Raw genomic sequence first — 18,902 nt, 5'->3', positions numbered from 1 at the left:
GCGGTGAACACCCTGCATATTCAAGAGCATGCCAAAGATGGAAAGACGAAAAACAAACTCAAAAAATCAAGACGGAAAAGAACATCCCATATGTGGAAGCGAAGAAACAGGTAACACCAGTAAACAGTGGAAAATCGTATGCACAAGCAGTTTTGAGGAAGGTTTCAATTTCGACCCAAACTGATATTTCAATATCGCCACGTGATTCTTTTGCACCCCAAGCTAGATACTTGTTGACACAAGCACAGCAAGATAAAGCAGTCGCTACTCCCATTTCAATACCACACAAGGAAGTAGCACCTAAAGGAAAATCACCTCCAACTAAAACCCCGCCTGTTATTCGTGAGGTACAGGAGGAAATGGAGGTAAATGAAGAAGCTGAAAGTGTGGAAGAATCTATTCTGGATCTTCATCCAGAGGAAGAAATGGATATTGGGCGCCCTCAATTTCCCAAAGGCAGAATAAAACCGAAAGCGAGCCAATCAAAACCCGCATCACTTCGGAAGCCAGTCAACGGATCCACTAATTCCAAGTAATAATGGCTAAATTACTGCAATGGAATTGTCGTGGATTCCGACGAAATATGGAGGATGTCAAAATGCTAATGCGCAAATACGAACCTATTTGCTTTTGCTTGCAGGAAACATACCTAAAGGCAAATGATGACCCCATCTTGCGAAATCTTACTTTTGTTCGTAAAGACAGAAACGGGGATGGCCCGGCCCATGGAGGAGTCGCAATCCTTGTGGGCAACCATACCCCTTTCTCACAAGTTCAATTGAACACTAACTTAGAAGCAGTAGCCATTCGTTTAGCAATAGGGTCTTTACTTACAATATGTTCTATATATTTGCCTCCTGGGACACACATTTCCCAGGTAGATCTCGACGATCTTATTACGCAATTGCCCTCTCCTTTTTGCCTTCTTGGAGACTTTAATGGACATAGTACTCTGTGGGGTAGTGCAGAAACTAATGAACGAGGTCGTATTGTTGAACGTTTTCTCCACAATAACGTCCTTTCGTTACTAAATATGGGAATAAACACCTATTTCCATATGCCTACCCGTACTTACTCTGCCATCGATCTTTCCATCTGTTCGCCCTCTCTGCTACCTTTGCTGTCCTGGGAAGTGGAACAGAATCCTTATGGAAGTGACCATTTCCCCGTAATATCTACCATTTTGAATGGACAACCTTGTTATCCATTTAGAATTCCACGCTGGAAGTATGATGAAGCAGACTGGACTAAATTTTCACTGCTCGCTGAATTTGATCCTGTACAAATTCAGCAGGAATCAATTGATGAAGCAGTGAAGTATATCACAGAGTCTATTATCCACGCAGCGGCAACTGCAATCCCAAAAACATCCTCCAGATTTCCACGCTTTCCAAAGCCATGGTGGAACCAAGATTGTAAAGAAGCAAGAAAATTACAAAATCGGTCATGGGGAAAATTCCGACGTTACCCCACCACCGCAAATCTTATAGCTTTTAAACGTGCCCGTGCCAAAGCACGATTTGTACGCCGACAGAGCCAAAAGGAATGCTGGGTCAAGTTTACATCCTGAATTAACCAGATGACCAGTACCAAAGTTGTCTGGGATAAAATTCGGAAGATGAAGGGTAAATACAAATCAGCCCCTTCATCTATGTTGCAACATAATGGTTGTACATTAGCAGACCCAACTGCTATTGCCAACGCTCTAGGAGAAGTATTCTCCACTATATCTGCTGAAACTTCATACTCTGCTGAGTTTCTGGTGTTAAAGAAGAAAGCGGAGAAACAAAAACTTAACTTCCCTTCAAGTAAAGCCGAAACTTATAACCTGCCTTTTAGTGAAGTGGAATTAACCATTGCACTTGCTACCTCGAAAGTGAGTGCCGCAGGGCCAGATGAAATTCAGTATGAGATGATAAAACATCTATCATCTCACTCTCTAGAGCTGTTGCTACATCTCTACAACCGAATTTATTTGGAGGATCAATTTCCCGTTTCTTGGCGTAGGGCAACTGTCCTCGCTTTCCCAAAGCCAGGAAAAGATCCCAAAATTCCTAGCAACTATCGTCCAATTGCTCTGACCAGTTGCTTATGTAAGATTTTGGAAAAAATGGTGAATGCCCGTCAGTGCGGCTTCCGAAGGAATCGCTCCACTTTGGACCATTTAATCCGACTGGAAACAGCGATTCGCGATGCGTTTTTAAAGCGTGAGCACTTGGTATCAGTCTTCTTTGACATGGAAAAAGCTTATGACACAACCTGGAGGTATGGTGTTTTAAAAGACCTCTATTCTTTGGGTCTGAGAGGCCACCTCCCTATTTTTATCAGAAATTTTTTATCTAAACGACTCTTCCAGGTTCGTGTTAAATCCAGTCTGTCTCGCCTTTTTTGTCAAGAGGAAGGAGTTCCCCAAGGCTCTGTCCTCAGTGTTACGCTGTTTGCAGTCAAAGTTAACTCCATTACAAAACAGCTTCCTTCTTCAGTAAATAGTGCCTTGTACGTTGATGATTTTAGTATTTTCTGTCACTCCTGTAGCATGAGAGTTATTGAACGACAATTGCAACAAGCACTCAATTACCTTAGTTCCTGGGCTTTAACCAATGGGTTTACGTTTTCTGCGCAAAAGACCGTTTGCATACACTTCTGCCGCAAACGGAATCTACATCCTGACCCGGAACTTAGACTTGGACAAAATCCAATTCCTGTGGTAGCAGAAACAAAATTTTTGGGACTTATCTTTGATAAAAAACTGACATTCCTACACCATATCCGTCAGCTTAGAGCAAAATGCATGAGGGGTTTGAACATGCTCAGTGCTATCTCCTCCAACTTTTGGGGAGCAGATAGAAGCACATTATTGCGTCTATACCGAGCACTTGTTCGCTCTAAACTTGACTACGGCTCCCAAGCTTACTCTTCTGCTAGAATTTCTGTACTCCGATGGCTTGACCCAATTCACCATAAAGCCATTCGGATTGCCACAGGGGCTTTCCGTACTTCGCCTGTCCAAAGTCTATACGTTGAAGCCAATGAACCACCATTGATGCTTCGACGTCAGCAATTGTCGTTACAATATGCTATAAAAATAAAATCCCTGCCTGACCACCCTACGTGGACATCTATTTTTATGCCACGGTGGGAAAATCTATATAATACGCGTAAAACTGCCAGTCGGTCTTTTGGTATCAGGATTTAAGAGCTGGTTCATGATATTAGCTTCACGTTGGATAATATATCAACGTCAGTCAAGCATGTTCTTCCCCCTTGGAATATACGATCTCCGTCTTGTGACTTCAGTCTTAGGAGTTGGCTGAAAGCTAACACATCGCCATGTATATATCGGCAACTCTTTGCAGCACACCTTGCCGAATACTCTGAATTCTTGCCGGTTTATACAGATGGCTCGAAATCTGAAGAGTTTGTGGGATCTGCTTGTGTCTTTCCAAATAAAACGATCTGTAGTCGTATTCCAAGTGAATGTAGCATATACACTGCAGAGTTACACGCAGTAGAACTGGCCTTGGATCATATAAAAACCCACCACTACCAAAAGTGCATGCTATATATGGACTCTCTAAGCGTATTACAGGCCTTATCCAATGTGAGAAACACTCACCCAGTGTTATGTCGAGTGCAGCAAATATTACACTCCCTCTTAGAGTTAAATTTCGATATTCGCTTTTGTTGGATCCCTAGCCATGTTGGTATCAGAGGCAATGACTTAGCTGATGCAGCAGCAAAATCAGCAACGCCACAAAGTCGCATCCGCTTATCAGTCCCCTATACAGACTGCAAGCAACTGATCTACAAAAAATTATGCGCGCGTTGGCAAGAATTTTGGAATGGGTGCCCTACCAACAAGCTGAATGAAATTAAGCCTGAAATAATGCTTTGGCATTCTAGTCAGCGCAGGGTCCGACGGGAGGAAGTAATTCTTGCTCGGCTACGCATAGGACATTCTCACCTGACGCATTCGTATTTGCTGAAGGCTGATGATCGTCCTGTGTGTAGACATTGTAAAGCAATTTTAACTATCCGTCATATTTTAGTCGAATGTACATATTTTAGTAATGAACGCCGTTCGTGTTTTAACCATCTGTCTGAGCCCTATACACTCAGGCAGATTTTATCCGACGATGACAATGTGTCAGATGTATTTAGATTTTTACAACTGATTAATCTACATAGTTTTATTTAGATTGCCCTAATATTTAACATATTGTAAATGTTTTATGCCATATTTTTGTGCATAATATATTAACCAGATACGCTATTTTATATTTTTACACATTTATATTTTATTACCTTAGACTTGGCGCATGATAGCCTTAGATGCTGATGCGCCATTAAACTTCTAATAACCAACCAACCGTGACTACCTTCACAACGAGTTACCATATTGCACCACCTCGAATAAGTAACGCGTCTAATAGAGACGACTATTGTTACTTATTCTCAGGTGGGCACCTCATCCCTCTATCCTCGGTGGGTGGGCAGGTACCCTGGTGTTGCAATCATGCCAACCCAGTTGTGATTTATTTCTACAATATGAGAGATGCCAAAAGATAATACTTAAATAAAATATAAATGCTCAAGGCATAATATTGTGGAAATAACTTCACAACTTGGTTGGCATGATTGCAACACCAGGGTATGTACCCAACCATCGAGGATAGGTGAGTGGTGGTGCCCACTGAGAATAAGTGACAATAGTCTTCTCTATTAGTGAAGCGTTACTTATTCAAGGTAGTGCAATGCATGATAACTCGTTGTGAAGACACGACGTGAGATATAATTAAATCGATGTCTTTACACTGCTTATGTAGTTTTTCATTATGCGTTCACTATGGTGTTTTTACACCGATTTTTATAGTGTATTTTAAACTCATAATATATTATGCATTATGCAATGTTGAATGCAAAATAAATTATGCATTGAGCATTTATATTTTATTTAAGCTAAAAATCAACACACAGTTCTTTCAATTGCAAGATGTGATTTACCTCAGTGGGAACTCGTACTCTGTTGTTGCAGAGGTTATATACTTAACTAAGACATAACTCATTCAGACATATCATTCAATACTACCCATGAATGTGTAGTGGCGAACCTACCATTTGGCCACTGGGCACAAAAGAAAACTTGCATCTAACGACTGAAAGTTACAGTATGTTGAATTTAATTTGTATTATATCATTATAAATTATATTATCATTGTAGGTCAGTGTCATCTTAAAATTTTTATCTAAGTAAAGTTATTAATAACTTTGTATAATAAAATATAGTTTGTATATTTTACCATGCAAAGTTATTAATCAAGTTTTGACAATTTACTTCCAGGACTGGGTCCACCGCCCGCATGCTAAGCGTTCGGTTGTCAAGAGATTTCTGTGCGTTCCTCAAAGCGTTATATCCAGAGAGCCTTTGAATAGATTATATTTTGTTTCAACTACTGTTTTGTTTATTTATAAATTAGACTATATAATATCGGTGTAGATACACCACAGTTTACCCATAAATTTTAACTACGTATGTAGTGTGAAAGGCATCGTTTTAATTGTATCTCATATTGTGGGTGCCTTGACAACGAGATAGTTGGTATTGCACTACTTCAAATAAATAACGCTTCTCTATTAAAGAAGACTACTGTTATTTATTTTCAGTGTATACCGCTGAAAATTAAATAGAAGACATACAGGTTGAGGCAGTTGATTTAGTAAATCGTCTAGTTCTGCATTGGAACGTGAAGCATTTGATGGAATATAAATGGACACAAGAGTGAGAGTAATGTCAAAAACAATGCGAACAGTTACTGCTTCTAGATTGGTGCAAACGGAATAGGTTTGGATGGAACGTTTCTACGAACTAAAATGGCTACTCCTCCTCTTGCCGGAGATTCAGAACATCTGTCCCGTCTATATAGAGTATACATTAAGAAGTGTGGAGTGTAATTTGAGGATAAATATGTTTCCTGTAGAAAATGCTTGCAGGATAGTGCTGGTGTATTAAATATTTTAATTCAATAAAATTGCTTCTTAGGCCTCTACAGTTCCATTAAATGATTTTTGGTTTTACTTGGTTTAGGTGGACTGGTCTGATTGTTTTGTTTCCCCTCGATCCTGTTCATATTTTTTTCATGTTTCGGAAAAACTGGACGAATGATGTCCATCTCGTCATCAGCATGTAGCAGGAGAATTGCAACTTCATTATGAGTTCTCATCAATTTCCATAGTTCGATCAGTTGGTTTATTCTGTGTAAGGTGTACATCTTTCTCCTTTGTTAGCGTTGCTGACTTCGGGGCATTGTCTTTTTGTGGCTTGGATGGCTTTGTATTAGTAGAATTTTATGTACTTTCCGTCTTTGTTGCTGTCATTGTCCCACAGTTTTTGTTGCTGTCACTGTCCCACCATTTGTCAGGATGGATCTGGCCCATTGGACAAGAGATAATTTAGGAGGAATTGTAATATATCTGTTTTGAAACCTCTTTAATGGTTTTAACTGCATTAGAGTATGATTTGGTAGATATCACGTTTAATGTATGTTTTCGTGCTTCTTGGTTTGAGACATTTTCCTCTACCTTGTACTTCAATATTTTATTACCCATCTTTCATGATTCACAAGTTCTAGAATATGCAGGGTGAGCACCCTGGCAGTAACAGTTTGGTTTTACTGCTGTGAATTTAATTTGACAGTGGTCCGGAGAGCCACATGAGGGGCAAATGGCCTTTCCTTGACATGCTGTTTGAGAATGACCATACCTCTGGCATTTAAAGCATCTAAATGGATTTGGAATGTATGGTTAGAGCTAACAGGAAAGGTAGCCAGCTTTGACTGATGCATTAAGATTTTGAGTGTTAAAGGTAAGGATTACATTTCTTGTGGGTGTAAGGCATACCACCTTGTTTAGTCATAATTCGTTTAGCACTGATGACACGATGTGCTTTAAGTTCTTCAGCAATTTCATCCTCGGTAACAATAAGGAGGTCCCATTCCGAAATAACCCCTTTTGTGGTGTTTAAAGTTCTGTGTGGGGTAACAGAAATGGGAAGGCCTCCAAAGGTCGTTTGCTTAAGTGGAAGAAGACATAGAATAGTTACCAATGTTATTAGTGCAGTTCCCCAGGTTCAGTGATGGTCTACTGTTGTTTCCAATATTCATCAATGATATTGATGAAGAGATGTCAGGCTTAACGTTTAAGTTTCCAAGATGATACAAAGGTCTTCAGGGTGAACTACTGCAACAAGATCTAAGGAAATTGGATCGATGATCTGAAAAATGGCAGTTGAAGTTTAACATCGACAAATGAAAGGTACTGCACATGGGCAGCAGGAACCCAGGGGAATTTTGTGGTACTACACTCAGGGTAGTGGAGAATGAAAAAGACCTGGGGTTAACTCTGCAGTCAGACATGAAATTCTCCGAACAGTGCAGACATGTTGCCAGGACAGCTCATGGGGTTTATCAATAATATACAGAAACTTTGCTAACAAGAATAAGGAGGTGATTATCTCTTTGTATACGGCGATGGTTAGGTGCATCTTGAGTATTGTATACAGAGCTGGAGGCCTCACTTAAGGATGTAGATCTGCTGGAACGGGTGCAGAGAAGGGCAACCAGATTGGGGATGGGAACAAAAGGGTGCTCTTACCTAGAAAGGCTTTATGTCTGCAAATTGCAGTTTCTCGAGATCTGATTGAGGTGTTTGAAGCCTTGAATGGATTGTGTAAGCTGAATGTTAATGGTATTCTTCCACTTGCTGAGACTGCATGTATAATGGAGCATAAATTCAAGTTGAGGAAGGATTGTTGCAGGATTGACGTGCGGACGTTTTGCTTTATCCATATGGTGGTTGATTGTTGGAACAGGCTTCCATCTGTTGTTGTTGAAGTGGATGGGTTGAATAAATTCAATGGAAAACTAGGCAAATTCTTGGAGGGTGCAGAAGGGGTGAACTGTGTTTTTTTTTTTTTTCTTTTGTCTGATTCTATATAAGCTTGCTTTCTTGCATCATTTGACATTACTAGTACTACTAATTCACATGTTTTGGAAAAGGCTGGATGACTTCCTTTGCAGTTTTGACTGAGGAATCTGCTTGAATATGCTCCTTAGAACTGTAGATGGGACAAATGGCAACATTTCGACATGTCTGCTGGTAATGACTGTATTTCTGGCATTTGAAGTAATGAATGGGATTCGGAATGTAAGGTCAAATTTGACAGTTTAAATAGCCAGATTTAATTGTGGATGATAAGTCTGTAATGCTGAATGTTAAATTGATGAATTGATAGTTAGAATGAGATTTCTATCTTTTTAGTCATGATCTATTTCACATTGATTATTTTGGTTGCTGAATTCAATTCAATTGCTGAACTAGTGTCTCTTCATAGACTAAGTAGGTTCCACTCTGTAATGATCATTTTGATGAATTTAAGGTATTGTGGAGAGTAATATATATACTGGCAACCCACCAAATTCATTGTCTTTAACAGCTACACAGAGTGTTGTTTAATGTGGTTGTTTCAATCAGTATATCTCTGGATTATAGTCGTTTCACCAGTTTTAGTGATCCAGGGACAGATTCATAATATTTTTGGATCAAAAATGGTGATAACAAGATTAATGCTATTTAGGTCTACGCTGGTAGCACAGTGGTATCGTCACCGTCCTCCCTATACTGGGTGGAAAAGGCCCGGGTTCGAATCCCGTCGATGACGCGAGGAACTTTAATGGGCTTTTTTCACTACGTGGCTGAGTTAGTCGGTCTCAGGCGTAGATAGCAAGGTTCCCCCCCAGAAACTGGGGTTTTTCGACCAGCAAAACAGACAAATCGACCATAGAACACACGCAATTAACAGACATAAGACACACAGCACGGCAGATGAATTTAATTTAATTAGGTGGCACTTTAGTTCAAAAAACACGAGATGGACATTGAGAAAGGCAACATAGCAGCTTTTGGACCCTGCACTACATGTATTGGAGCGTGTTGAGAATTTCTCCAACCCAAGCATTCTAACATTAGATGTACATGCACAAGGATTCATAGTTAAAATAGCCAGTGCAACTTTCTCATTAATGCGCTGACTTTTGCGAGACACATACTGGTAATTGTAACCGTCATTCTCCCTGCCAATAGATCGCCATCCCAGCCAAATAACAGAGGATATTATGAGAAATAATGAACCAACTGAGCATAACATATGCTGTATCCACTGTTCTTTTTTTGGTTTGATATAGGGGGAATTAGGTTAATAGCACATTGCCTTACCTATAACTCTATTAACAGCATTAATTAATATGTAGTACAGTATTTATTTTGTAGTTCAAGTGTTTTCTAAATTTAAGTTAATACAATATAATCGTGTTTTAATTCCCCATAATAATAATAAAAAAACATATCTTAATTGCAATTTATAGTTTTGTATGTTTCCGTTTTAATCAAAATGTAACTCTCCTTTAATATTTCAGGTAAAGTGGTTTAAGGACGGTAAAGAGTTAAATAAATATGATTACAACATGTGTCATGCTGATGGTGTGGTCACAGTGGAAATTGTTTCGTGTACTCTTGATGATGCTGGAAAATATACTTGTACTGCTAAAAATGCACTTGGAGAAGACGAAACTACTTGCTTTTTGATTATAGAAGGTAAATTCTAGTAGACGTTTTCTACATGATTTACTATGTATATTTGATATTTTATTTATTATTTTTTCACTGCTTTGCAGATGTCTTACCTTTCTGTTTTACTACTTTAAATTTGTTTCTTTTAAAGCCATTTTTCAAATCACCAAAGAGTCTTTTTTAACCCTTAAATGGTCATGACCGAAAAGTAAAGGGTGAGCTTGAGAGTTCATAAAATTCATCTGAGTAATCTTCCTCTTCTGTGTCTTTATTATAATCATGGTAATTTTCTTTTTCACTTGATTTATTTTTGGAATTTTCTTCACCTGTCTCCATATCCTTATGGTCCCTGACGTTATAGTGTACAAATTGTGTGTGTGTGGGGGGGGGGGGATTTTAATCTGTATGAATGCCTATATTCAATTTAACTCTTTTTCTTTATTCTCTTTTCCTTACCCCACCTTTCGCATCTAACTCGTATATCTCACAGAAGAAATCGGGTTCTTGGGAATTGCTATATTAAGTATATTCCTCCTTCGGATTGGGCTGTGTTCAAAATGACTACTCACAACTTCATTAAGGCTATATACAAATCTTTATTACACATATATACAAGACAAGAAATTAAGAATAATTATGCACATATTATAACATGATAACACCACATATATGAGACATTGTATGAACCAATTGGTTACGTAAATTTATATTCACGTACATCACTTTTTTAGCACAAGGATATTAAAACTTTCATGAATTTCCATTATGATAACTTCTCTAATGTATCATCAATTTTTCTTAGGGATCACACTGAATTTCTACATTCAACTTTCTTATACAATCCTTCCTTCTTATATAGCAATACTAATCACAAAACCTCCTCTGGCTAAATTACCATGATACAAAAAAAAAAACCATCCTATTAACTAGCTTTTATCTTAATTATCTGGTTCAAACAAACTAAACAAAAAAAACTTTGACTTGGTCACCATAGTACAACTGGATCATCATATATAACAATATTTACCTTAATTATCCCTTTTAATTTCCCCGTCTATATTAGCTACTTTACTTCTATTCATTCATATGTAATTTGACCATCTCCATATATTCTCCGTTCGTTATTATGTTCTAACACCACAACTATACTCATCTACATTCATATATCTTAGTGTATAATTTCCCATATGACCTTCACCTATAATTCTCTTATTATTCCCTTTTTTTTTTTTTTTTTTTTGGTAGTTGTTGGCGCATAGGCTTTTGTGGCCATAATGCACCTCCCAAGGTCTTTGATCCAAGCCTGAGGCGGAATCGAACCCGCGACCTTTGGGTTGCTAGGGAGGCACTTTACCCACCCGGCTAGCCCGGTCGGCCATTATTCCCTATAGTCCTGCTTATAATTTAAAGAGTGCTTATGTTAACTTGGCACTTACTTCTAATTTCTGGTGGGATGTCTCCGTTAGGGCCTTCTATCCTTTCCTCATTCAGGGCTGCTATCTTCCGCCATCCAGAGTAATATCTTACGGCTTCCAGGGAAATATCGTACGGCATTCAGGACTGCTACTCAGCTTTCGGGATCTGCTACTCTGCCTGTCAGGACCGCTGCCTTCTGTTCCAGGGCTGCTACTTTGCCTTTCAAGACTATTTCAGGGTATTATCGCCTTCCTTGGTGGACTTTGTCATCTATGTGAATCTTCTTCTCTCATTCTCACTGTTTGCCGAACTCCCTTTAACTACCCCTTACACGTTCACTCCTTTTGTTCTCACTCCCTTATATTCCCGATAACCTCACTTCGACCTTTTCCGTCGATTATCTCCTCACTATATTTCACTCAACTCTTTCTCATTTTCTTTCCAAAAAAACTCCCTTCTTTTTTCGCGAGCTCTCTTTTTGTTCCCCCAAACTCTACAGTGCCCCTCAAGCCTGGCACGCCTCCCACAAGGACTCCAACCAATTCTCCCCTTATACATTCAGGAGACCAAGACCGATAGGCTGCCGTTATGAGTAGACACGTTTTTACGAGCTCCTGATTTTAGTGTTAAAATATGAGTTTTAAGTGTTTAGTTCGCCAAGAAAAGTGTTCCCGTCGAAAGACATTCATCTGAGGATTCCCTAGGTGAGACAATTTTGCAAACTTTTGGGAATTTAGCAAATTACCAGCGTTTTTATCTGTGTCCTTTGTTTGCCAGACTACAATGGTCACCATGTGGCTGGCAGCAGGGCCATAGAGAGGCACCGATTATAAAGCGGAGGCCACGTTGGTAGTGTGCACTTGACTGGGGAGGGTGCCCCAACAGTGTTTTTATCGGGCTGAAAGAGAGCTCCAACATATTTTAATTTTTAGCATTCATATTCCAGTTAATTAAGAGTCGAAACCAACAGCGGGCCTAATGTTCATTCAACGCAGCCGAACACAGTGATATTCTGCTTAAGGCAACACGTCACTTAAGCTCCTGGCAAGGTCAACTGGCAACAGGGTTAGTGACTGTTTCTCCCCCACTCCCACCCACTGCTGCATACTTTCTCTTCTAGTCATAACGGAAGAAGCTCACTACCACTACAGTTCAACTAACTCCTATCAACTTAGTGAAATTCCAACTGGAAACGATGATTTTTGTTTCCCCCCCTTCCTCTACCATAAACTGACCATGGAGAGAAGCTACTTCTGTTCCGACGATCTCTTCAACAAAATAACACTACCAACGTCCTCGCCGATATAAACTACCCAACAGGAAATTAACCCCGTTCTTCTAGGGGCATTTCCACATCTGGCTGTTTCCCCCCCCCACCCCAAGTGACAGAGGGGGATAGCCCAAAATCTTCGCTGAAGGACTATTCAGCTCTAAATTCAAACAGAGACGGGAGGAAGGTGGCCTCTTGCTCACCTCCACGAGCTCTTTCACGCGGGACCTCATGAACTCCGATTATCCGTAAAAGTTCGATAATCCGAAATTCGCAAAGATGGATGGGAAATTGAAAAAACCCACAGATGCCGCGCATCAGAGCCAAAATGACGACCCCGTCGTCATAGACCAACAACAGGAGACGTCAGAACCCCATTCGGGGGCTCCGCTAACAGGAAAACGCAAGTATAGAAAGCCAACACCTAATCTGGAGCGGGAGATGCGCTCCCAAACTGAATCAAAAGACATAACAGAAAACCAAAAGGACACCAGCGAGGAGAAGCCACAGGAGGCTCCCCTGGATCCCTCCTTGCCAGGGGGTACAGTTCATGAGAAGTCTCTGTTCCTCAAGGCTGCCTTGGAAACATTATTTAAGGAGCAATCTAACAGGGTAACCACAGGGCTAAGGGCACAAATCGTGAACCTGTGGAACAAGCTGGACACTCTCTTGACGGAAACTTACCTCGAGAGTGAGAGAGCCAATGCTAAGCTCCAGGCATACATGGAATGTGGGGCAAACCAAATGCAACAGCGCGCGCCCACATATGCCCATGCGCTGAGGACCACAATGACAACGGAGCGACCACCAACCCTTGCTGTTCCCAGCAAAAAGAAAGTACCACTACTACCAAGACCCAACCTGGTCATACTGAAGCCAACAAACACCGAGACTCTTCACACAAGTGAAGAAGTAAAGAAGACTGTAATTACTAACCTTAGCGATGAATTCAAACACACCAGAATAAAATCGATAAGGAAGACCCGCAACGTCGGCGTCATCATCGAGACAGAAACACAGGAGGAGGCGAACAAAATTATAGCAAATCCGAAAGTGCCGTCCCTGGGCCTACAAGCAGAAACTCCCAAGAAAAAAGGACCAAGCATTGTAATCTTTAATACAGGAAATGACCTATCCCCAACACAATTGCAAGGTGAGATATATCGCAAAAACCTGCAGCAAGCATTCCCGGATACGGACCCATCGAATCTGATAACACCCAGATATCAGACAAAACCCAGAAATAACTCAACTAACTGGGTGGTAGAATTAGCTCCCAGAGCGTGGAAAGTACTAAGGCAGCACGCAAGAATCTACATCGATTGGGGCAGTCATCGCTTCAGAGAGCACGTGGCTGTTCCAAAGTGTTTTAGATGCTGCCGATTTGGCCACACCACACACACGTGTACTCAACCGCAAACTTCTCCAACCTGTGGGCACTGCGCAGAAGTAGGCCACAATTACAATTCCTGCCCAAACAAAACCGCTCCACCAGTGTGCGCAAACTGCAAAGCCCTAAAGTTACCAGCAGACCACTCTGTCAGAGACAGTAACTGTCCCGTGTACTTAAAAGCCAAAAGCACTCAACAACAAAGAACAGATTATGGGAACTCTTTGTAAATATAAAGATTCTAACACAGTGAAATTTGCACAGCATAATGCACAACGGGCAATTGCAGTCACTGCGCAACTAAAGAAAAAGGTAGACGAGGACAACCTTGACATCCTCTTCCTCCAGGAACCCTACACACACAAGAAAGAGGTGAGAGGATACCCACTCACGTACAAAATTGTACAACATAACGGCAATACCCCCTGGGCTGCCCTGGTCGTCTGCAACCCTGACCTCACGGTTACTAAAATAACCCACTTTTGCAACGAATGGGCTGCCTGTGCCCAGATCATCTCTCCATTGGGAGAATTTTATGCCATATCGCTATACTGCCGACCCGGCGAAGATATTCTCCCTGCAACCCAATACCTGCAAAATGTCCTCCACGAGCTCCCTAATACTAAAATAATCGTCTGTGCAGATGCAAACTGCAGGTCACCAGCCTGGCACAGTACAACTCCTGATCGACGAGGAACTGCCAATGGACAGCGCCTGGAAGAATTCCTGACCAACAGCAGCTTCACAGTATTGAATCAGCCAAATAATCTACCGACCTTCTCAAGTACTCTTTGGGAGGCAACAATAGACATAAGCCTAGCCACTCGCTCCACAGCAGGATACATATCCTCATGGAAGGTCAGAGAGGACTGGACAACCTCTGACCATAGAGTAATAACTTTCCAGATGCACCGTGCCCTCAATAGACCACCCACACCCAGAACAATCCTCAACAGATTTGCTATAGCCAAGGCAAACTGGGAACAATTTCGGGAGGCACTGACATACTCTGTTGAAGCATTCGACAGCACAAACCTCACCCCAGACCAGCACCAGCGTGCTATAGTAAGTCTAATCACAGAGGCTTCAAACATAGCTATAAAAAGAAAGAAACCATCTGCAGGTTCAGTCCCATGGTGGTGCCCTGAGCTTCAGAGACTGCGGAATGAAGTAAATACACGCCGTAAAAGCTTCCAGCGAGCGAGAAGATCCTGGCCAGCGGCAGAGGTAGAAGTCCTCAGACAACAATACCGTGAGGTCAGAAACAAATACACAGCCCTAATAAGAACCCGGAAAAAATGTTCATGGGAGACACTAGTGTCAACAACAGGGAATAAGGACCCCTGGGGGGTTGTATACAAAGTGGCAACTAATAAATTACCAAAAGGAGAAGTAATATCTTCAACAAAGACACCTGATGGCCACTATACCACATCCTGGCACCAATCTATAGACAATATTCTGAATACCATCTTCCAGAAACTGCCCTCAGACCACACTCCTGAGCAACTTCTGCTCTGTGAGGAAAATACTAACTACTGCCCAGCACATCGGGAGGACCCGTTCACACTTGAAGACCTCCATCTGGCAACAGCAAAAATAAGAAATAAGCGAACACCCGGCGAAGACTACCTGGAGCCAGAAATTGTAAAAAAGACCGTGGAATATATCCCAACAACTATATTAAACTTATATAACCACTGCCTATCTGCAGGATATTTTCCCCATGATTGGAGAGCAGCACGAATTAGACTAATACTGAAGAACCCGAAGAAACCACAGGAACTCCCGGAGTCATACAGACCCATAGCCCTACTGCCAGTACTAAGTAAATTGTATGAACACCTACTACACAGTAGGATACAAGCTCACTACCAAGAAGCAGGCCTCCCCTCTCCCAAGCAATTTGGCTTTCGACGAGGATGTTCCACTGTGGATGCCCTGGAACGTATAATAAATGCAGCTACACACAGCAATAGTAAATACTTCCTTATTATCTCCATTGACTTTGCCGGGGCATTTGACTCACTTTGGTGGCCAAGTGTCCTCGGCAGACTCCGGGAGGCAAACATTCCCAGCAACTTATACCAATGCATCAAAACCTATCTTTCGGACAGAAGGATCTCAGTATCTACACCCTATAGCCAACTCATCCGGCCGGTGTTCCGGGGATGCCCACAGGGATCAGTCCTGGGGCCTCTCTTCTGGAACTTGGTGTTGGACGGCTTCCTCAACCAGGATCTAAACGGAGCAGATGCTCAAGCCTTCGCAGATGACCTGGTCCTGATGCTGGAGGCGGACAATCGTGCACAACTTGAGGCTATTGCAAACAGGGCCATAGATACCCTCCAAGAATGGTCAAAAAATCATCACTTAAGAATATCACCTTATAAGACATCCTCAATACTTTTAAAAGGCTCCCTTGATATCAGGAGGCCACCTCAAATAAAAATAGAAGGAAAAACCATAAAACTGACCACCGAATTAAAATACCTAGGAATCATCCTTGACAAAAATCTTTCATTCACCCCACACCTCGTATATCTACAAAAAAAGATCAAAAACTACTCAGCCCTCATAGCAAGAGTCTCGCGAAAGGATTGGGGCTTAAGGAAAAGAACCCTGATCCTCTTTTACAAGGCTTTCTTCATTCCAGCCATCAGCTATGCAGCAGGGATCTGGTTTAAAAAAGCAACCACCGCAGTCAATAAAAGAAAGCTAGAAACGATACAGCGCAGCATCTTACTCACTGTCTCCAGAGCATGCTGCACGGTCAGCTCACACGCACTGCAGGCCCTTGTAGGGCTCCTACCCTTGGACCTGGAGATTGTCCGCTGTGGCATGCTATATCAACTATCAAGAGGGAACAGTGTAACTTGCATTGGCTTCACCACAGACCCGACCAACAACAGCAACGCAGAAAAGAAACGACTAACCAAATATCTTCAACAAACCTGGCAGTCCCGATGGGCGGACTCAACTAAAGGTGAGATAACCCGGAAGTTCATCCCGGACATTACCCAAGTGTATCCCGAACAGCCAAACTGGTTCTCACCGGGGCTCTACACCACCTTTCTTCTAACAGGGCATGGCTCTTTTAATGCCAAGCTGTCAACTTTCGGCATCAGGGATTCCCCATTATGCCACTGCGGAGAAAACCAAACATGGTCACACCTAATGCACGATTGTCCCCTCTTTGAGGACATCAGATGTCATTTCATCACAAAGATACGCTTTAATCCGAAGGAACGGGAGCACCTTATATTACATGAGGAGGAGCACTACAAGGCCCTCTCGTGCTTTGCACATGAGCTGTTTACCCGGCTAAGGGCAATGACCCAACCTCCCCAGGCTTGATGCAGGACCTGACTACAACTACAACTCATCGGACGGGACTCTGCTCTCATGAGTGCCATTACTTTGTCAACTGTACCAGAAAGCTCAAAGTACCACGATATCGGACGGGACTTTGCTCCCACGAACATCACAATCAAACACGGACACCCTGTCAACTGGACCGACAGCGCATGTAATTTACCCAACGAACTACCCTAGAATGTGACAATCACCATATGCAGGAGTGACAACACTGCATCGACGCCCAGATAACAGAACAAACAGTGAAAGTGACCACATACCAAGAATGACCACCCAAAAGTGACCACATACCAAGAATGACCACCCAAAATGGAAATAGAAGGACCATGACCACGACCAAACTGGATGAGACCTTGATCCCATGACCAACGCCGGCATTCAACCGATCTCTGAACAAGTCGGTAGAGACCTTGTCCCTGTATGTACCTCCTGGGGCCAGTGTTGTGATGCTGTCCTGAACCTGCTGGCTTAGCCACCACTCTGCAGCCAGGCTGCACACACGCCATATTGGCGACCTGTGCCGGCTCCCTTGTCCGGCCCTTTCTATCCCACCCCGGCAGGGGGGGGGGAGGAGACGGTCATACTGTTTCCTCCCCTCCACGCCACCCCCATTCTTCCTTCTGGCAGGGCATGGGCATGCCCTGCTGACACCAAATTGAGGCCTCCTACTCTATTGGCCTTATCCTTCCTCCTTTAACCCCCCAGTCTTCATTCTCCCCCCCTTCTCTATCTTTACACAAGCGAATTCCCCCAAACACATAAATTCAATGAATCCAAATTAACTGACGCCCATATTTCGGTCTATCCTTATTCAAGCGACATCACCCTACGCAATCGAGAGATATCACACATATATCTATACATATATGTGTAAAAAAAAAAAATTTTTTTTTTTTTTTTTTTTTTTAAGGTCCTAGCCACTGAAATCTCAGGAAATTAGGTGGCAGGACCTGCCAGAGTGAACTAAAGACTATCGGGTACCTGGTCTGCCTCCACGGGGCGTAAGTGGGGCAACGTTGGGCCTCAGAAGGGGTCCAGCGGCTAAATGGCCAGAGGAACAACGGTACAAAACACCACACTTCCATAATCCATACACTTTAAATCTCTGGCCTTCCCAGTGAACTGGTACACCCACAATAAAAGCAACGCGGAGATGGGGGAAACCCCTGGTGCCGTTTGACACTGAAAACACTTACACTTATACATTCAGGAACCTTATGTCTCTAAGCACATTTATGGGCAATCTTCCAAAGTTATGGGATATCCCATGACTAACATTTATGGGCAATCTTCCAAAGTTATGGGATATCCCATGACTAACATTTATGGGCAATCTTCCAAAGTTATGGGATATCCCATGACTAACATTTATGGGCAATCTTCCAAAGTTATGGGATATCCCATGACTACAAGAATCATCCAGTCCTCTGCAACAGATCCTAAATCTGCCATCATCATATCCAACAACAAGCTGGATATCACTGTTATCTCTGGCTTGTGTAATCAAAATTCCACCTGTATTTTAATCTCTACATCAACTTTCTCTTTCTACTTACTGTCACTATATTGTCTACCTTCAGCAGATATTAATTTATCACAAATATATCTAGAACAGGTGTTTGCTATTTTAAATCCCACATATTTAATAATTACAACTGACTCAAACTCTTTCTTATGGTTCAGCAGTGTCTTGGACAACAGAGGTAGGATTTTCGAGGAATTTTTATTCACCTTTCAACATCCGCCATGTCCTCGAGAATCTCTGATTGGACCATACATACTGACTACACAAACAGTGACCACCGACCAATCACTTTTAAGGTA

At 41.9% G+C, this 18,902-nt stretch overlaps 1 protein-coding gene across 1 annotated transcript in view; it reads left to right on the top strand.

The window, feature by feature from the left end:
• Positions 1-18,902, top strand: part of LOC150087120 (twitchin-like) — a 3,511,780-nt gene that overhangs the window by 3,334,059 nt on the left and 158,819 nt on the right. Inside the window, 1 exon segment of the mRNA XM_090372971.1 lies at positions 9,471-9,648. Within this exon segment, the coding sequence (XP_090229097.1) occupies positions 9,471-9,648 (178 nt within the window).

This window comes from Mastigoproctus giganteus, chromosome 4 (assembly GCF_048544385.1).
Source record: "Mastigoproctus giganteus isolate SK-2022 chromosome 4, ASM4854438v1, whole genome shotgun sequence".
Taxonomy (NCBI): domain Eukaryota; kingdom Metazoa; phylum Arthropoda; class Arachnida; order Uropygi; family Thelyphonidae; genus Mastigoproctus; species Mastigoproctus giganteus.
Note: the sequence above shows the minus strand (reverse complement) of the source record. Positions and strands in the feature narration are given on the sequence as shown.